At 58.6% G+C, this 21,379-nt stretch overlaps 1 protein-coding gene across 1 annotated transcript in view; it reads right to left on the bottom strand.

Moving 5' to 3' along the window:
* Positions 1-390: 390 nt before the first annotated feature.
* CPNE3 (copine 3) overlaps positions 391-21,379 on the bottom strand; it is a 40,110-nt gene continuing 19,121 nt past the window's right edge. The window contains exons 9-17 of the mRNA XM_070392644.1: positions 19,101-19,199; positions 16,979-17,065; positions 15,382-15,441; positions 11,265-11,398; positions 8,522-8,576; positions 8,397-8,448; positions 5,414-5,547; positions 4,380-4,616; positions 391-2,650 (exon numbers count right to left, since the gene is read on the bottom strand). Coding sequence (XP_070248745.1) covers positions 2,540-2,650; positions 4,380-4,616; positions 5,414-5,547; positions 8,397-8,448; positions 8,522-8,576; positions 11,265-11,398; positions 15,382-15,441; positions 16,979-17,065; positions 19,101-19,199 — 969 coding nt within the window. The 3' untranslated portion in view covers positions 391-2,539. The remainder of the gene's footprint in view (positions 2,651-4,379; positions 4,617-5,413; positions 5,548-8,396; positions 8,449-8,521; positions 8,577-11,264; positions 11,399-15,381; positions 15,442-16,978; positions 17,066-19,100; positions 19,200-21,379) is intronic.

Here is a 21,379-nt window from a genome sequence, read left to right on the forward strand (position 1 = left end):
CACTGGTTCGATTTGGGTCAGGGCACATGCACAGGTTGCAGGCTTGACCCCCAGTAGGGGCGTGTAGGAGGCAGCCAATCAATGACTCTCTCTCATTGATATTTCTCTCTCTCCTTCTCCCTTCCTCTGAAATCAATAAAAATATATTTTAAAAAAAGAAAAGAAAAAAGACATGAGCAGTAAACTGATAACCCTTCCCTTACTGCACCAATTTGAATGCAGTCAATTTCTTTTAAATTAACAAACCCTACAAAATAACAAAATCACCCAAACTCTTTTATTCAACAAAATATGGAGCACAGGCCATCTAATATACTACATTCACTTTATTTCAAACTTTTCTACTAGTTTTGATAACATTTAGAGAATAAGAATGAAAACAAGGCACTATTGTAGCATATCGAGAAATAACTTTATCCAAAGGGAATTCATGTGGAAGATATACTCAACATCAGTTCATATATTCCTAACTTACACATTTATTGTACGGTTGACACCTGAAAGGCACAGAAGAGTTCTCGCAGTCACAGCCAGACTTCTTGCTAGGCGTCGTGACTGTCAGCTGCAGGCAGGGGAGACGGATGAAGACGGGTCTCCAGGAAACACAGCAGGTGAAGGGGTGTGACCATCAACTCAGTTATTGTGTCTCTAAATGCACTTTAAGAACTAGTGGCACTGGAATAAATGGTGGCACAATGGGCAAAGGGAGCATCCTATATAATAAAAGCCTAATATGAAAATCAACCGAATGGCAGAACAACCGGTCACTATGACGCCCACTGACCACCATGGGGCAGATGCTCAACGCAGGAGCTGCCCCCAGCCTGCAGGCCCCAGGCCAGCCAAGGAGGTGCCAACGAGGTTCCCCAAATCACCCGCTGGTTGCCCCACAGATAGGCCCTGATCGCCAGCCAGGCCTAGGGACTCTACCCATACATGAATTTCGTGCACTGGGCCTCTAAAGTAATTTAGAAATTGTAACTGCTTTTATTCAAAACTGCAAAAAGGTATCCATTACCCTAATTTGCTGGAATCACAGCTCTTATGAGAAACAGCATCTAGTGATGAACCTGGTCAAGAATGAATAATAAAAATCTAATTTTAAAAGGAAATATTCTGTTTAAAACGAGAATATGAAATTGTGAGCCCCAGGCAGCTGGCCATGGTGTGAGGACTGTGATCAGCGTGGGGCCAATGAGCCCTCATGCTGGTGGCCCCAGCGCCCCCTGCAGGTGGTGCTGTCACTGCAGGATCAACTTAGGGTCTGGGAGTTAAGAGGGGCCACGTGGGTTTAAAAGGAAACGAAACCAGGAACATCTCTGCCGCTTCCAAGCAGATAGAGCTGCAACCAGAACACAGACAGGGCTGCTCCCTGCTGGGGGTCGCGTCCTCCTACATGTCTGAGAACCGGGGACATGCGCTGACCTGTCAGCGCAGCCCATTCTCCTGAGGACTGTGATCCACACACAGTTTTAACATTGAAGTTAAAGATGACAGCGATCTATGGGCACGTGCGGTCCTGGGCACACAGGTCCTTGGAGTGCTGCCGAACCTCTTCTGATGGGACCATGTTTGCTAAGCAACATGTTCTAAAGGGTAAACATCAGGGGAAAATTCTATTCTTAAAAAAGCATGTAAAGTCCACTATATCCGAAGGCAGACGCTAGATTTTTTTTAAGTTACACCAGGTTTTATGCTTAATACAGTACATGCTGGGCTTAGAACACAGCACATTATATGAGAAGTGTGATTTGATTATCATGAGTTTAAAAATCAAACTAAAAATGATACTAAAAAAAAAAAGAAAAAATGTCTAAGTGAATATGTACAAATCAGCGTAAGGGGCCTCAGCAAGCAAGGTCTGACACCGTCCCTCCCAATGCGCAGCGGCCCATCCGCGAGAGGAAGGGGTGCTGGTTTGGTCCCACAGCTCCCAGCAGAGCAGCGCAGCACTTCACCTCCCAGGAAAACGCTCCAACAACGGGGACTCCAGGACAAGCCGTGGCACACACACGCAGACCCTGGGCTCACGGACAGCGTCCGCAGGCAGAGCGGTCTGGGCGGTGACACACACAGCTGCTGGCGTGAGGCACAGGCACAGGCTGTGCATAGGGACAGTGTGAGGCCTGTCCCTCAGCGCCTGCAGCAGGCCGGCGGGGAGATTAGCCCTGGAGAAGCACTGAACCGTTACAGGAACTTGTCACTGAGGTGGGGCTTGTTGCACAGAAACCTGGAATCACACAGCCCAACAGGCTGCATTCTTCCTACTGGGAACCATTGGAAACGGCAGCTCATCCTATGAAAGTACAGTCACAACAACAAACCACGTTCCTCAGGGAGTGTCTCCTCCAGACAGCCTCACTGCAGCCCCTGGTCAGAAGCAACCACTGAACTGATTGGGTAAAGATTAACTTAGCACTTTTCCTCCAGAAAGTATAAAAAATACTTGAAGTAGAAAGAACCGTAGAGAACTAGGTTTACAGCATAAATGCCGGGTGACAGGAAGCGCCGTGGCTGGTCATGGTCAGAGGGCAGACCTTCACTTGGTCGCAGGGTTCTTGGGGGGAAGCAGCTTGTAGGTGTTGAAGTAGCCCACCACCTGCTGGGGGATCTCGGCCAGGACACACTGGGCCAGCGCCTCCTTGGGAGCCTGGAGAACACAACCAGTGACTTCATGAGCAAACAGGTTTTCAAATTTTTGTTAATCCTCATCCAAGGATATCTTCCCCATTGATTTTTGGAGAGTGGAAAGGAGAAAGAGGGGGAGAGAGAGAGAAACATCGATAAGAGAGAGATACATCAATTGGTTGCCTCCTGCATGCACCCCAACCAGGGCCAGGGATCAAACCTGCAACTCAAGTATGTGCCCTTGACAGAGAATTGAACCCGAGACTCTGGTGCGTGGGCGACACTCTAACCACTGGGCAACTCTGGCCAGGGCTTCACTGTCCTTTGATGAAGACAGGGATTCCGCACAGTCCCACCCCTGCGCCAGCACCCAGTCTCAGGGTCAGTCTGAGAGCAGGGGATGAGCTGAGGGTGCTGACTCCACCCACCTCGGCCCGGCTCTTTTCTGGCGCCAGCATTTTGACATGCAATGACTCTTGTCCTTAACTTCAAATGCTGGTCTTTCATTCACTATTCATTTTTTTGGCTTTTTATTTAGAAGTGATTATAGATTCATAGGAAGTTGCAAAAATAATAGACGTCCCATGTACACTTCACCCAGTTCCCTTCAAAGGTAATGGCTCTGTAACAACAGGACAATATCAAACCCAGGACAGTGACACCATCCAGTGCACAGCCTTTTCTGAGTCTCCCGTGTCATGTGCGCTTGTGTGTGTGCGCGTGCACGCAGCTCTGTGTGCCGCCATCATCAGGCAGGTCTGTGTGACCACAATCAAGATACACAGCTGCCTCATCACCACAAAGACCCCCATGGGCTGCTCCTTAACCGCACACCGGCCAGGGCCTGCCCACGTCGCTGGGCGGGGGGATGGCACAGCCACTCGGGGAAGTTCAACAGGCTTTTGCCAACTGAACACGCAGCTGCACTTCTGGGTACTTCCCCCGAGACGCATTCACACGAGCCTGTGCGTGATGTTAACAGCGGCCGGTGTGCACCAGGCACAACTGGAAGCAGCTGAAGGTGCCCTCAAACCACGTGCCCGCAGCACAGAGCCCCGCTCAGCAGGGGGGAGCCCCGCAAGGCAGGAGGGAGCGCCGCTCAGCAGCACGGAGCACCGCTCAGCAGGAGGGAGCCCCGCTCAGCAGGGGGGGGGCCCCCCGCTCAGCAGCACGGAGCCCCGCTCAGCAGGAGGGAGCCCCGCTCAGCAGCACGGAGCCCCGCTCAGCAGCACGGAGCCCCGCTCAGCAGGAGGGAGCCCCCAGTGGCTAGTAGCCTGTGAGAAAAGGCCAGGCCCAAGGGCCACTGCTGTGTGATTCTATTTATGTAAGTTTCAAAATGATAAAATCAAAGAAGTGGAGACAAACTAGTGGCTGCCAGGGGTGAGGAGGGCTGAAGGTGGGAGGGGCCGGGGGTAGCTGGAACGGGTGCCACTGGGCGGGCCCTGTGGGAGGGACCTTGCTGGTAGCAATGCGCCACTTTATGAGATGTTACCATTGGAGGAAACCGGTAAACAGTCTCCTGAGAGACTCGGCAAATCAGCCTCCAGCTGGTCAATTCATCACATACATGTGCAGAGACTGGGCTGTCAGGCAGGAAAAGAGGAGCTGTCCTTGAAGACAGTCACACACGGGCTGAACGACTAGCCACCCACTGCAGGAGGCACGCAGGTCCACAGCCTGAAGCAAACCCACCCACCGGCCAGCACCCACCCAGCCACCTGGTCAGACGGGCGAGGCGCAGCGGTACTCACGTTCTGGAACTGTCGGAAAGGCACGAACTGCACGATGTCTCTATTGGCCACCTCACCCGACGGGGAGCGCAGGGCCCCGCTGTCGCTGTCCAGGAACTCCATGGCGCTGAAGTCGGCGCCGCCCACTCCGACTATGATGATGGACATGGGCAGCTTGGCGGCATTGACGATGGCCTGCCTGGTCTCGTCCAGGTCTGTGATCACGCCGTCAGTGATGATCAGGAGCACAAAATATTGCTGCCAAAGAGAAAGCACGGCCCATGAGCAGCTCGAGCTCCCGTGACACGGCAGCGCTGACACTTGCAGCTCGAGGACCCGCTGCTACGAGAGCCTGACACTGTGCTGACAAGGAATTCACACGGAAACGCTGCACATTCATTACAGGGTGGCAGGGCACGGAACAGGCCGGCCTAAGTCCTTGGGAACAAGACGTGGAAATGCCTCCGGGTAAACGCCCAGCAGGCGCAGGCATAAACACTTCATTTAACTGAAGTGGTAAAGTCGTCCCAGAGTATCGGCCAAGGGAGCGAGTGTCAACTCCAACGGAAGAGGGAGGACTGTTAATCAACTAAAGAACACGTTACAATGGACATGGTGGGGGGTTCTCTCCATACTGTTACCTGATAAATCAATGAGTGGAAATGTCACACAAAGCTGTGACTCCATCATTCGGGTCCTTCAAGTCTAGACTGGGAGTCGGATTTGTAACAGCAGCCCAGGTGCTGAGTGTCCACGTGGCCAGGCCCTGGGCACGTGACGTGAATCACCCTATTCACTCTTCCCACACTGTGCGCGTCCTCATCCCGCCTCACCCCGAGAAAGCCGAGGGGTCTGCCACAGCACCCAGGGGCAGGTCTCGGAGACAAGACCTGTGGGTGGCTGCTTGGTTCTTGCCTGTTTCTAAGGATCACCGCCCCCACCGAGGGCGATGGTGCCCGCACTTAGAGCTCTGCGTTGGCACCTCGAGGTCACGGCACAGACAGTGGCCCGGAACAGGGCGGGCCCGCACCTCAGTCCCGGCGACCGACACTTACAGAAGCCGTCTGCTGCTGTGTGGCTGCAGCAGCAAACCTGGCCACGTGGTTGATGATCGGGGAGAAATTGGTCGGTCCGTAGAGCTTGATCTGAGGCAGGCAGGCCCGATACGCCTCCACGATGCCCTGGATCCCTGGACAGAAAGAGCAGCGTTGGGAATTCTCGGGCGCAACGCCACGCCCAGCACTCCCCCGGCCGATGTGATCACTTCAGACAGCCAGGTCCAGACCCAGGACTCCTCTGAGCTACCAGGGCGGGCAAGTTCCACAGTCGTACGCACACGAAATAGAGTTTATTCTTGTGTTAGTACTTATCAAGGCATCATTTTCCGTACCAACAACTATGAACCCATTTCGCCCACCCTGTGCAGCCCGCCCCTCCACACCGCGTCCTGTAAGCCTCCCAGCCCAGGAGAACTGTTTTCACCCGAGCGAATCACTCCCTGGTCCACAGGACTGTTGGGGCGCTTAGCTTTGCTGCCGGGACGGGACTGTGGTGGGAGAGGGCTGTGGAAGAGGCTGCCATCACTGGACATTTAGAGGTGAGGAGGCAGCGTTGGGAATTCTCAGGTGGGTCAGACGGAAAGTGCCTGCACCTGTGCCCACGGCTCGGTGCCACTGGTGCTTCCTGTCCAGGGTCTCCTCGCTGACTCAGCAGCGGTTTTCAACCGTGCGCTGCAGGAATTGTTAAGACACGCGGTACCTGACTATTTAGTCAGGGGCGCCAACCCCTTTTCCCTTAGATCAGCCGTTCTCAACCTGTAGGTCGTGACCCCTTTGTGGGTCGAACGACCCTTTCACAGGGGTCGCCTAAGACCATCAGAAAACACATATATAATTACATATTGGTTTTGTGATTAATCACTATGCTTTAACTATGTTCAATTTGTAACAATGAAATTGGAGGTCACCACAACATGAGGAACTGTATTAAAGGGTCGCGGCATTAGGAAGGTTGAGAACCACTGCCTTAGATTGTCAAATAAAAATATGACAAGAGCTGTCCGGTGTAAATAAATCAAAATCTTCCTTTTTTTTTTTTTTTTTTTTTTGTCAGATCCACAAAAAGTGTATTTTTGGACGCTGCAGACTTTCGGAAGCTTCCATGTGCCGTGAGGAAGGCTGAACACGGGTGATGTGAGGCCAAGCACGTAGGGCGGCTGCAGAGCCCACAGCCACGCCCGGGCCAGGGTCACGCTGCGCAGGTCCTGGCGTTCCTGGCGCTGGGACTAGCAGGCCTGCTCCCCTCTGCCTCGGGGCAGCACACCTGGGCAGCTGTGCACCCCGGAGCCCCAGGTGAAGGAGAAACAGCAGGGCTGAGCCTGGGGACGAGGGCGAGTCACTGAGACCTGAGACCTGATGGCGGCAGCAGCCTGGGACAGCCAGGTGACCCTGGCCACAGCACCACTGATGCACGCCAGGGCCCTGCTCCACCTGCCCGGCATTGAGTCAGACGCTCGGAAGAGACGGGAATTCTCTAGAAACTCCCACACTTGCTGTGATCATCAAGGAATCAGCCTCAGAAGGTGGTCAGTGTAAAACCCAAACAGGTTTCTGGCTTTAAAATGCCCAGAAGAGCAAGCCACGGAAGAGAAGCGGGACGTGGTTGAAGGCTTCAGAGGCCTGGCTGCCCGTAAGGGCAGGTCCCCACGAACCCCCGAAACCCCGGGCACTCGGGAAGGAACGGCCTCGTCAGCACGAGAACAAAACACTCATACGAAGAGTGTTTTACATGCAAAGGTGAGCTGTCACCAGCGGTCAGTCCGTCCTTTAGTAACGGCAATCATACTGACACAGGCAGCAGCAGGGTCTGCAGGAAACGAGTCCGTATCCACCGCAATAATACCTTCTTCCATCCCTCTCCACTGGCTCTCGGTCTAAGGTGTACAAGCCATCGACTACATTTCCTCACCAATACTGCCCACAGTCCCTGCATGAACACGGAACGGCCGAAAGCCTCCTGTGCCTTCTGGGAACAGCGAGACGTGCGATTTCCGGGCAAGTGCGCCCAGTGACTGGGTAGGATCACTGGGAACAGGCTGTCTTTCCCCCACGGCATCTGCTTTGTCTGAAACCCATGGACCGTCTGTTGCGGACGGAAACCTGGAGCAGAGCAGCCGCACCGCCGGCAGCCCAGAGGGGCTCCTGGTGCTCAGAATGAACGAACTGGAACGGATGACCACGTGAGCCATCACACTCAGCTCCCACGGCCCTTCCGTCCCATTTCCTCACAAGCATGAGACACATGGCGACGGTGAGAAGGCCAGCCAGGCCCCGACATGCACACAGGCCCGGGTCGGTGGGAGACGTGTCGGGAGAAGGAGGCGCCCTGCCAGCCCTCCCAACACCGCTGCCAGGGCTCCTCCCGTGGGGACGAGAGGACGGCTCTGCTGTCGGAACCCACACGCCTGTCGCTGCAGGAAGTCAGCTCACTGTCCACAGTCTGTGCCTCTGCCCACCTCCTTTCCCCGCCACACTGACACCGTTTTGTGGGGACTCGGCACATGAAGTGGGTTCTCAGGGGGTGGGGGAAGCACCTGGATACGGGACGTCCCAGGGAAGCGTGAACCACACGGTGGCCTCCCGCGGAGGGAAGCTGCCAGAGCCGCCCGCACCGTGGAGACCACCCGTGTCCACGCTCTGGTGCGGGCCACTCCCTGCACAGCGCCCGCTCCTCCGAGGGCTTCAGAGACCCGTGACTGACTGCTCACTTCACAGAGGGTTTATTTTAAAATCAACTTACGTATACGGGAAAGGAATATGACCTACTTATTGGCCGAGTCTCAAGACAGAGAATGCTTTTGTTCTGTTAAACCCTGTAAGGCAGGAGAGCGGGCTGGCGCTCTTCCCCAGCAGTGATGCCGCTCCTGCCTCCTGAGACAGGGCGAGTTGGTCACAGAGGCCGAGGGGCGTGGGGAGTCCCCACCACAGGAGAGAAGAGGGCCCAGGGCGGCCTGGCGGCAGTGCGCGTGCGTCCACTCACCTTTGCAGTAGGGGTTGGACGGACTGAAGTTCATGGGGAACTCATGCGACACCTGCGAGGAAAGAGGGCTGATGAGCGGGTGTTGCTTCCCCGGGAAGCACAGCGTCAGGACGGGCCCCTCTCACCTGCCACTGAGGGGGAATCTGAGCTCCAAACCCAAACGCCGGGAACATCTTATCCCTGCAAGGAAAAGAAGATCGGTTTTTTTAAAACAGAGTTTTATCTTTACTCATAATAAAACCAATGTAAGCTTAGTTTTTAAAATGTTTACATCTTTAAAAAAAGATAAAGATAAAAGATTACTCATAATTACCAGAGGAAAAAATGTTAATATGGCAATTCTCCTAAATATTTTTATGTGCTTTGAGGGAGAAAAATGTCACTCCACATATATTTATAAAAATGGAGTTTATATTCGTACTTTTAACATTCGTTTCTACTTACATACTGTATATTCCATTGAGTAAATATGATGGCTAGATCCATAAAGCCCTAAAAACCACAACTCTTTTCATTGTTTATGGCAAACTCATTGGGCAGTCAAACTTGAGCTCAACCGACATGAGGTTACTTACAGTCACATAATATGAATATTCATACATTGGCCACAGAAACGTGGTACAAACGCCACATAAAAACACTAATTTCCCATCAGGACATCCTCCTCTGTGGGAACTTATATCAGCTCTGGCACTGAGGACAGAACCTGTGTCACACATGCCAAACCCTTCTCCCTGCTTACAATCTGACTTCAAATCTGAGCTCCAAACCCAAACGTTTACCGAATCTTTTATAGTTTTTAATATGAATTAATGTGAATAAAAATTCTTTCATGATTTCTGCTTCCTCGCTGTCAGACTGTCAACAATCCTCACATATTTCTGCGGAACGTTCAGGGGTGTGTGATCGAAACGTCTAGTCCATCCGGAAATGTTCTGGAGCCGATGGAAGGAGCCACTGGTCCCACAGGGGTGCCCTCAGCCCGAGCCCCACAGCTCCACCTGCTCCTTGGCCAGGCGGTGGGAACAGAAGCCACCTGCACTGGGAGGGCCGCACACACCCCGGTGCGCTCCTCGTCCGCTGCCAATGCTGCCTGGCCCAGGGGGGCGCTGCCCGGCTCAGGGGGACGCTGCCTGGCCCAAGGGGACGCTGCCCGGCCCAGGGGGGGCGCTGCCTGACCCAAGGGGATGCTGCCCGGCCCAGGGGGGGGGGCGCTGCCTGACCCAAGGGGACGCTGCCCAGCCTAGGGGGGGGCTGCCCGGCCCAGGGGGGCGCTGCCCGGCTCAGGGGGACGCTGCCTGACCCAAGGGGACGCTGCCCGGCCCAGGGGGGGCTGCCCGGCCCAGGGGGGGCTGCCTGGCCCGGGGGGGGCGCTGCCTGACCCAAGGGGATGCTGCCCAGCTCGGGGGGGGGGGGGGGGGCGGCGCTGACTGGCCCAGGGGGGGCACTGCCTGACCCAAGGGGACGCTGCCCAGCTCAGGGGGTGCTGTGGGTTGAAGCAGGCAGAGCTGCCTGTCTGTCTGAGACACATGCCCCCCACAAGCACCACAGGGAGCAGACCTCCACTTGGCCCACACCCGTGTTGGGGGTCCGTTTCTGTTTTGTCTGTAATGAATACAGAGCGGGCCTCACTGAGCTCAGTCCCGCCTTGAGCGCCTCTGTCCCAGGCTGAGCTCACACACCGGGCTGTTTCCAGACTCCTGCTCTGCTCCGGGTCACGCTCTCACTCTCATCCGGTCGTAGCGCCCGGGCCTGTGGACGCCCCACCACCCGCTAGGACCAACTCCCCGGGGAGCTCCTTCCTCTGGAAAACCCCTCGGCTATTCTGAGTCACTTTTCCTTCTGGAAAATTTTAAAATTATTTTGTCAGGATTCTGTTGAATTTTTTCTTAAAATAAACTAATTTAGGAAGACATTTTTATATCTTACATCATTATGACATCTGTCTATCTAGAATCCTGGCATATTTTTCCATTTAAATAAATTTCCCTCTTTATCCCTCAGTACAATTTTGTAGTTTCATTCTCACTTTTTATTGCATTCTGAACGTGGTCTTTTATCCACAACTTCTTGAGTCAGCTATTGCTGGTTAGCGAGAAATCGCTGATCTTTATTTTATGTTGTATCTAACCACTTCCTGAGGTCTCCCTCCCTCCTGTGGACCCTCAGGTGTGAACGCGTCCTCCAGGTCTGCCAGAGGGGCCAGGGGCCAGGGGCCGGAGGGGACAGAGTGGACAGGGGCTGGAGGGGACAGAGGGGACAAGGGCTGGAGGGGACAGAGGGGAAAGGGGCTGGAGGGGACGGAGGGACCAGGGGCTGGAGGTACCGGGGGCTAGAGGGACCTAGGGATGGAGGGACCTGGGGACGGAGGGATCTGGGGATGGAGGGACCTGGGGACGGAGGGATCTGGGGATGGAGGGACCTGGGGACGGAGGGATCTGGGGATGGAGGGACCTGGGGACAGAGGGATCTGGGGATGGAGGGATCTGGGGATGGAGGGATCTGGGGACGGAGGGACCTGGGGATGGAGGGACCTGGGGACGGAGGGACCTGGGGACGGAGGGACCTGGGGACAGAGGGGACGGGGATGGAGGGACCAGGGGATGGAGGGACCAGGGGATGGAGGGACCAGGGGACGGAGGGACCTAGGGACGGAGGGACCTGGGGACGGAGGGACCAGGGGACGGAGGGACCAGGGGACGGAGGGATCTGGGGACGGAGGGACCAGGGGACGGAGGGATCTGGGGATGGAGGGACCTGGGGATGGAGGGATCTGGGGATGGAGGGATCTGGGGACGGAGGGACCAGGGGACGGAGGGACCAGGGGACGGAGGGACCAAGTGATAGAGGGACCAGGGCGATACTCACGCGTCGTAGTCTTGAACAACCACCCCCACAGACCAGATGGCGGTCAGGTACTCGTTCACACCGTTGGGGCTGATGTAATGAAGGGAGTCGGGGGACCGCGGGTCCCCATTGGAGCCGGTGAAGTCCACCCCCACCTGCAGGTGACAATCAAGAAGCAGGGCGTCTGCACTGGTGCGGGGAGGGCGGCAGAAGACGGGTCCTCGCCCGCAGCCCACCCCCTGTCCTCTCAACACCCAGGACCACAGGAGTGTCCCGCCAGTCACCGAGGCCCCAGCCCAGACAGCCTGCGCTCTGTCTGCCAGACACTTAGACGTGAATCACTGCCAAACATGTCAAACGAGGCATGTGGCCCGCCAGCCGCAAGTTTGACATGCTTGCACTACACCAGGACTGCTCCAGGGCTGCACCAGGACTGCAAGGGGACTGCACCGGGACTGAACCGGGACTGCACGGGAACTGCACGGGGACTGCACCGGGACTGCACCTGGACTGCACGGGGCCTGCACCGGGACTGCACCGCGACTGAACCGGGACTGCAAGGGGACTGCACCTGGACTGCACCGCGACTGAACCGGGACTGCACGGGGCCTGCACCGGGACTGCACCGCGACTGAAACGGGACAGCTCCAGGACTGCACAGCAACTGAACCGGGACTGCACCTGGACTGCACGGGGACTGCACCGGGGACTGCACCTGGACTGCACGGGGACTGCACGGGGACTGCACGGGGATTGCACCGGGGACTGCACCTGGACTGCACGGGGACTGCACCGGGACTGCACCTGGACTGCACGGGGCCTGCACCGGGACTGCACGGGGACTGCACGGGGACTGCACGGGGACTGCACCGCGACTGCACGGGGACTGCACCTGGACTGCACGGGGACTGCACGGGGACTGCACCTGGACTGCACGGGGACTGCACGGGGACTGCACGGGGACTGCACCGGGACTGCACGGGGACTGCACCGGGACTGCACCTGGACTGCACGGGGAGTGCACCGGGACTGCACTGGGACTGCACGGGGACTGCACGGGGACTGCACCTGGACTGCACGGGGACTGCACGGGGAGTGCACCGGGACTGCACTGGGACTGCACGGGGACTGCACGGGGACTGCACGGGGACTGCACCGGGACTGCACGGGGACTGCACCGGGACTGCACCTGGACTGCACGGGGAGTGCACCGGGACTGCACCTGGACTGCACGGGGACTGCACGGGGAGTGCACCGGGACTGCACGGGGACTGCACGGGGACTGCACCGGGACTGCACGGGGACTGCACCGGGACTGCACCTGGACTGCACGGGGACTGCACGGGGACTGCACCTGGACTGCACGGGGACTGCACGGGGAGTGCACCGGGACTGCACGGGGACTGCACGGGGAGTGCACCGGGACTGCACGGGGACTGCACGGGGACTGCACCTGGACTGCACGGGGACTGCACGGGGACTGCACGGGGACTGCACGGGGAGTGCACCGGGACTGCACCGGGACTGCACGGGGAGTGCACCGGGACTGCACGGGGACTGCACGGGGACTGCACCTGGACTGCACGGGGACTGCACGGGGACTGCACGGGGCCTGCACCGGGACTGCACGGGGCCTGCACGGGGAGTGCACCGGGACTGCACCGGGACTGCACGGGGAGTGCACCGGGACTGCACGGGGACTGCACGGGGACTGCACCTGGACTGCACGGGGACTGCACGGGGACTGCACGGGGCCTGCACCGGGACTGCACGGGGACTGCACGGGGAGTGCACCGGGACTGCACCGGGACTGCACGGGGAGTGCACCGGGACTGCACGGGGACTGCACGGGGACTGCACGGAAACTGCACCGGGACTGCACGGGGAGTGCACCGGGACTGCACGGGGACTGCACGGGGACTGCACGGGGACAGCACGGGGAGTGCACCGGGACTGCACGGGGAGTGCACGGGGAGTGCACCGGGACTGCACCTGGACTGCACGGGGACTGCACCGGGACTGCACGGGGACTGCACCGGGACTGCACGGGGACTGCACGGGGAGTGCACCGGGACTGCACGGGGACTGCACGGGGAGTGCACCGGGACTGCACAGGGACTGCACCGGGACTGCACGGGGAGTGCACCGGGACTGCACGGGGACTGCACGGGGAGTGCACCGGGACTGCACGGGGACTGCACCGGGACTGCACGGGGACTGCACGGGGACTGCACGGGGACTGCACCGGGACTGCACGGGGACTGCACGGGGACTGCACCGGGACTGCACCGGGACTGCACGGGGACTGCACGGGGACTGCACCTGGACTGCACGGGGACTGCACGGGGACTGCACCGGGACTGCACGGGGACTGCACGGGGAGTGCACCGGGACTGCACGGGGACTGCACGGGGACTGCACGGGGACTGCACCGCGACTGCACGGGGACTGCACCTGGACTGCACGGGGACTGCACGGGGACTGCACCTGGACTGCACGGGGACTGCACGGGGACTGCACGGGGACTGCACCGGGACTGCACGGGGACTGCACCGGGACTGCACCTGGACTGCACGGGGAGTGCACCGGGACTGCACTGGGACTGCACGGGGACTGCACGGGGACTGCACCTGGACTGCACGGGGACTGCACCTGGACTGCACGGGGACTGCACCTGGACTGCACGGGGACTGCACGGGGACTGCACGGGGACTGCACGGGGAGTGCACCGGGACTGCACAGGGACTGCACGGGGACTGCACGGGGCCTGCACCGGGACTGCACGGGGCCTGCACGGGGACTGCACCGGGACTGCACGGGGACTGCACGGGGAGTGCACCGGGACTGCACGGGGACTGCACGGGGACTGCACGGGGACTGCACCGGGACTGCACGGGGACTGCACGGGGACTGCACGGGGACTGCACGGGGACTGCACAGGGACTGCACCGGGACTGCACGGGGACTGCACCGGGACTGCACGGGGAGTGCACCGGGACTGCACGGGGACTGCACGGGGAGTGCACCGGGACTGCACGGGGACTGCACCGGGACTGCACGGGGACTGCACGGGGAGTGCACGGGGACTGCACCGGGACTGCACGGGGACTGCACGGGGACTGCACGGGGACTGCACCGGGACTGCACGGGGACTGCACGGGGACTGCACAGGGACTGCACCGGGACTGCACGGGGACTGCACGGGGACTGCACGGGGACTGCACCTGGACTGCACGGGGACTGCACGGGGACTGCACCTGGACTGCACGGGGACTGCACGGGGACTGCACGGGGACTGCACGGGGAGTGCACCAGGACTGCACAGGGACTGCACAGGGACTGCACCTGGACTGCACGGGGACTGCACCGGGACTGCACGGGGACTGCACGGGGACTGCACGGGGCCTGCACCGGGACTGCACGGGGCCTGCACGGGGACTGCACCGGGACTGCACGGGGACTGCACGGGGAGTGCACCGGGACTGCACGGGGACTGCACGGGGACTGCACGGGGACTGCACCGGGACTGCACGGGGACTGCACGGGGAGTGCACCGGGGCTGGACGGGGGCTGCACGGGGACTGCACCGGGACTGCATGGGGAGTGCACCGGGACTGCACCGGGACTGCACGGGGAGTGCACCGGGACTGCACGGGGACTGCACCGGGACAGCACGGGGACTGCACGGGGAGTGCACCGGGGCTGGACGGGGACTGCACGGGGAGTGCACCGGGGCTGGACGGGGAGTGCACCGGGGCTGGACGGGGGCTGCACGGGGACTGCACCGGGACTGCACGGGGACTGCACGGGGAGTGCACCGGGGCTGGACGGGGGCTGCACGGGGAGTGCACCGGGACTGCACGGGGACTGCACCGGGACTGCATGGGGAGTGCACCGGGGCTGTAGATACAGGCCTTGCTTTCTACGTTGGCTTGACTGATGCTTTCTACTGCTCGAGTTGCTATGGGATAACCAGCTTTGGATCGTCTGCTTTCTGGGAGAAGGGACAGATCTACTGACAGGACAACTTTGCATACCCAGAGCGCTGGGTCAGACCACACAGGCATGCACTTTGCCGCGTCAGCTCTGCAGAGGAGCAAGGCACTGCCAAGGGGAAGTGGAGCTCCCAGTTACTCACGGTGAAGTTCAGCTGGCATCCGCCCATGATGTAGTCCAGGAAGGTGCACTCCACCGTGACCTGAAAGCAGAGGCACGCGTGTGACCCCCACACCGACAGGGAGAGAGGAATTCCGCAGTCCCCGTGCACGCGTGTGTGACCCCCACACCGACAGGGAGCGGGGGATTCCAGCTGCCCCCGTGCACACGTGTGTGACTCCCACACCGACAGGGAGCGGGGGATTCCAGCTGCCCCCGTGCACACGTGTGTGACTCCCACACCGACAGGGAGCGGGGGATTCCAGCTGCCCCTGTGCACGCGTGTGTGACCCCCACGACAGGGAGCAGGGTGTGAGCACTGCCCCCGTGCACGTGTGTGTGACTCCCACACCGACAGGGAGGCGGGGTGTGAGCACTGCCCCCGTGCATGCGTGTGTGACTCCCACACCGACAGGGAGCGGGGGATTCCAGCTGCCCCTGTGCACACGTGTGTGACTCCCACACCGACAGGGAGCGGGGGATTCCAGCTGCCCCCGTGCACGTGTGAGTGACTCCCACACCGACAGGGAGCGGGGTGTGAGCACTGCCCCCGTGCACGCGTGGGTGACCGCCACACCGACAGGGAGCGGGGGATTCCAGCTGCCCCCGTGCACGCGTGTGTGACTCCCACACCGACAGGGAGCGGGGGATTCCAGCTGCCCCTGTGCACGTGTGAGTGACTCCCACACCGACAGGGAGCGGGGTGTGAGCACTGCCCCTGTGCACGTGTGAGTGACTCCCACACCGACAGGGAGCGGGGGATTCTAGCTGCCCCCGTGCACGCGAGTGTGACTCCCACACCGACAGGGAGCAGGGTGTGAGCACTGCCCCTGTGCACGCGTGTGTGACTCCCACACCGACAGGGAGCGGGGGATTCCAGCTGCCCCCGTGCACGCGTGTGTGACTCCCACACCGACAGGGAGCGGGGTGTGAGCACTGCCCCCGTGTACGCGTGTGTGACTCCCACACCAACAGGGAGCGGGGGATTCCAGCTGCCCCCGTGCACGCGTGTGTGACTCCCACACCGACAGGGAGCGGGGGATTCCAGCTGCCCCCGTGCACGCGTGTGTGACTCCCACACCGACAGGGAGCAGGGTGTGAGCACTGCCCCCGTGCACACGTGTGTGACTCCCACACCGACAGGGAGCGGGGTGTGAGCACTGCCCCCGTGCACACGTGTGTGACTCCCACACCGACAGGGAGCGGGGGATTCCAGCTGCCCCCGTGCACGCGTGTGTGACTCCCACACCGACAGGGAGCGGGGGATTCCAGCTGCCCCCGTGCATGCGTGTGTGACTCCCACACCGACAGGGAGCGGGGTGTGAGCACTGCCCCCGTGTACGCGTGTGTGACTCCCACACCAACAGGGAGCGGGGGATTCCAGCTGCCCCCGTGCACGCGTGTGTGACTCCCACACCGACAGGGAGCAGGGTGTGAGCACTGCCCCCGTGCACACGTGTGTGACTCCCACACCGACAGGGAGCGGGGTGTGAGCACTGCCCCCGTGCACGCGTGTGTGACTCCCACACCGACAGGGAGCAGGGTGTGAGCACTGCCCGAGAGGCAGTCAGGTCACGGACCTCACACTGCTTCACGCTGACGACGCCGGAGTTCTTGTAGCCTTTCTTCTTCTGTCTCTTCTTCTCGTTGATGCACTCAAACTCCACCTGTGGGGGGACAGTGCGTGTCACCAGTGCGTCAGAAAGCCCAGTGGGCTGTAAATGACGACTTCCTCCTGGAATCAAACCCCCGCTGACGGCAGTCTACTGCCAGCACCACTCTGAGGCGATGACATAATAACTCAAACAGTCATCACTGCCGTTCCTAAAAGTGTACCTTTTGCCCTGACCAGTTTGGCTCAGTGGATAGAGCCTCGGCCTGCGGACTCAAGGGTCCAAGGTTCGATTCCAGTCAAGGGCATGTACCTTGGTTGTGGACACATCCCCAGTAGGGAGTGTGCAGGAGGCAGCTGATCGATGTTTCTCTCTCATCTATGTTTCTCTCTATTCCTTTCCCTTCCTCTCTGTAAAAATCAATAAAATATATTTACAAAATAAAAAAATAAAAGTGTACCTTTTAAAATAGCTCATAAGTATAAATTTCTTGGCAAATTCTTCTTTACAACAAAGGAAGTAAATATAACTCCTAGTCTTTACCCTCGGAGAGAACAAAAATATGCTGCTTACAAAAGAAGAAAAAACCTACCATCAGAACAGAGGTGAAGCCCCATCCTGTGTGAAATACAGCACCCCTCCTACGGGGAACGCGAAGGAAACGGGCCCAACGCACCTCAGAGCACTGCCTCCCCCTCCCCGCCGGTCCCCCCCAGCCCCGCCCTCTTCTCCATGGTGTCAGTCGCCGCCTGGTCCTCTCCGATCTGCACCCACACAAAACTGCCCTACATACTTCGTAGTGCTCTCACTTGCTTCATTCATTCTTTTTTTCACAGCAAAGGAGTAACGACCTCTGAGTGACACCTTCGATTCTCACTGCTGCTCCTACCGCTACAGCAAAGGGACTCGGTGCATCTGACGAGCCAGCTCTCTAGTTCTTAGAAAGCGACTCTGCCCATCAGTCGTTACGGATTTTCTAAGAACCAAGCGTGAAAAGATACAGTTGACAAATGAAGTAAAAGAAAACCCTGCTAACCTTCTGAGGGCTCCGGGTCCTGCCCGAGTCTCCATCACCATCGTGAACACTCATCCGAGCGTTTCAGATGCAGAAGGCTCTACACCAACTCTCACAGCAAAGGCCGCACCCCTAGTGTCCTCGTGCCGCCAGGCACCAAGAGCAGACGACAAGACGGCCCTGCCTCTGACGAGCAGGACTGAGCAAGCCGAGCCCGGGAACAGAAAGCCTGGTCCATCGCCAGTCAGGGCTCAGGGAAACTGCAGGAGGTGTCCAGGGCGCCCAGGGCACTGTCACCCACCGTCTTCTAAGAGCAGGCACTCACTGCTCTGCACACAGAGCGGAAACCACGAACCACCACCAGCCCTCCCGCTGAGCCGGCGGCTGTATTTCCAGTGGTCGGGTTCCTATTGTCTTCCGTTAGCTCTGCCTCAGAAAACAATCTCGACGTAGAATATCTGCCTTTGCCACTGAATTCTGCTGCTGCTTTAATCCAAAGCCTGTCAGCTCAACACCAAGTCAGCGTTTGCATTTAAACCGCAGAGGGTTGGAGAGCCTCCTCCATCCCACGGCGCCTCCGTCGGCTTCGAGGAGGGGCTGTGACCAGGAGCGGGGCACACAAGGCCCACAGGGCCCCCGGAAACTCCAGCCCCTCTTGTTTGTTTAAAACCCAATTGGTTAAACCAAACGGCCCCTCGGTTTCATGTATTCATAGCTACGATTCCCTAACTTGAAGTCCCATCACCACGCTTCGTCCCTCCCCTGGGTGAGGCCACCAGGAAGGACGGAGGGGGCAGTAAGAGTGCACAGTTCAACCAGGCGTCGGCCCTGCTGCAGGCACTGATTACCGTGACCAAGGACATGCCACACGCTCAGAACAAAGGGTTTCCATCAAACCACAGATGTTGCCTGTAGCCAAGAAGACCAAGCCTCTGAGTGTCCACGTAAACTCACACCGCAAGCCTGGATCCCGGGTCATTACTCACCATCCGGTCACCGAGCACCCTGTAGCCCAGAGCGAACCCTGGTCTGTGTGCTGTGCCAAGGGCGAACCCGGACAAGAGAACGACTCACGGGGGAGCTCCGGGAGGCCTCCTTCAGCTGCGTCATGGTGGCCTGGAACGTCCCGATGAGGTCGTGGGAGCCGTCGCTGTCATAGTCGTAGCACTCCACCTAGAATCAGCAGACAGAGGTCAGGGTGGCGGACTGTGACCCAGGGCTGCTGCAACGCAGGCTGACCCGGAGTGCCCTTGCATTCCAGTAAGTGCACTGTTCAGGCGCAGCTCCCCGATTGGTAGCTCCCCGATAGGTAGCTCCCCGACAGGCAGCTCCCCGATAGGCAGGAACTGCTTCCTGGCTGGAATCACTGGCCCCTCCGAACCCTCGCCACTGCAGATGGCTCCTGGCCGGAGCCCGGGCGGACAGGTGAACACAGACGGCTCAGCCTCCACTGAGCAGCTTCCGTTCCCCACCGGTCCCTGGCCGGCGCCTCGTCCACTTGTCCACTTCAGATGTAACCACAGCGGCGGCTGAAGGCTGAAGGAGGGGCCAGTGTCTGTGCAATGATTAGATGATGTAGTTACGGACACGGCGAGTCCCCTGCCACGGGGGCGAGGCTTGCGCCAGCGTCAGACATGAAGCCAGAGCGCGGCGCTCTAAGACCGCAGCTCCGAGGAGGAGGAGCCTTCTGGGGGGAAGCGCTGGGCCCCGGGAGGTCCCTGTGCCATGCGGGCAGGCGAGGTCCGGCTCAGGTCGGCTCGCTCCGTGCTTGCTGTCTCCCAGCCAAGGGCAGAGCTGAGCTGGTCCACGCAGCTCGGTGCCAGCAGGACGGAGGAGCGGAGGACAGAGTCACCAGAGCGCCTGGCCACGCGGTACAGCGAGACTGAGGGGTGGGCCCCGACGAAGCACCGTCTTCTCCAGCTCTGTCCCTGCAAAGCAGCCTCTGGTTCTGCAAACGCGCGTGTGCTGCACCCAGTGGCTCCCAGGCTGGTGAGCAGGCGGAGGGTTAAACGGCTCTGGACGGACAACAACGTCGTGTGTGGCGCTGAACAGTTAAAGGAGCCGTGACTGAGGCCCAGCCGCCGTGCCACCTGCTGCCACCCCCGCAGCCCATCACAGGAGCAAGGTGCCCGCAGCGCTGCCCGCTCCCTTCTCTTCAGGAGCTAGTGTCTCACCCGCAGAGGCACCGCTCCTTCTCGGCTCCAGGAGTGAGCCAGGCGCGATGAGAACAGGAAGTCTTGCGTCCCTTACTTTACTCCCATTTTACCCAGGAAGACGAAACACTGATCAACTAATAAACACAAACAAGGTCCAGAACCACAATTCCCAGGGACGTCAGGAGTGTCCGCTGGTGGGAGCGCTTTGCTCGCAGACAAGCCAGACAGCTCGACTCCTGCCCTGTACATGTGACACGCAGCTTAAACCCCAAACCCTCTGTGGGACTCTCAAGTGTCAGAGGGGAGAAAATGAATGATCTTAACAATTGTTTTCTAGTTGGACTAAAATTAACATGTAGTTAAAAACAATCTTAACAATTTAGTAATTCCATTTAAATAGTTTTGTTTTTCTATGACGGACAACAGAACTTTACATTTTAGATTTGCATTCAGGAAACTACAATTTATACCTAAGGCAAAATCAAGCTTTGATAATGCCAAGATTTTATTTAAACAGAGCTTATGAAGAGCGAATGTTTAATCTGCCTGAAACTTCAGGGAATGTAAAAACAGTTTCCAACTGTAATTTCTGGTAACTCACTACATCGCCCCATTGCAGGCAAATGTTTGGTGCTAAAGAAAAACATGACATTTAAATGCTGCCATGGGTTCAGATACAGTTCGGGGGAACATGATGTAATGACTGTGTCAGTTAATTTCTCAAGAATTCAAAAACTAGGACTATGGTCCACTTTAAACAACAGTATCAGTGGTGCTTGTGGAAATGAAACATGCATACATACTCCTGTGCACATGTATGTGTGTGAGCGCACGCGTCACACACCTGTGCACATGTATGCACGTGGGTGCACATGTGTGCACGTAAGAGCACACACATGTATGTGAGCGTACACATGTATGCATGTGAGCACCCACATGTGTGAGAACACACCCGTGCATGTGTATGCATGTGAGAATACACACCACACCACACCACAGCACATCCACTAGGCATTCCCGGGTGAGGCAGGGCAGCATGCATGGTCATTTTCCATTCGCTGGATGTTATGGAAAAGATAATCCATGCTGGAGGGACCACACTGCACATCCACACTGCAGCAGAGAAGCTGCTGCCGCCAGCTCCACCCTCTGCTGACTCCTCCCACACCTCTAAGCAATGCCAAACCCCAGGAGAAG

Source organism: Myotis yumanensis, unplaced genomic scaffold (genome assembly GCF_028538775.1).
Source record: "Myotis yumanensis isolate MYYU_CA2020_CCGP unplaced genomic scaffold, mMyoYum1.0.hap1 SCAF_15, whole genome shotgun sequence".
NCBI classification, from domain to species: Eukaryota; Metazoa; Chordata; class Mammalia; order Chiroptera; family Vespertilionidae; genus Myotis; species Myotis yumanensis.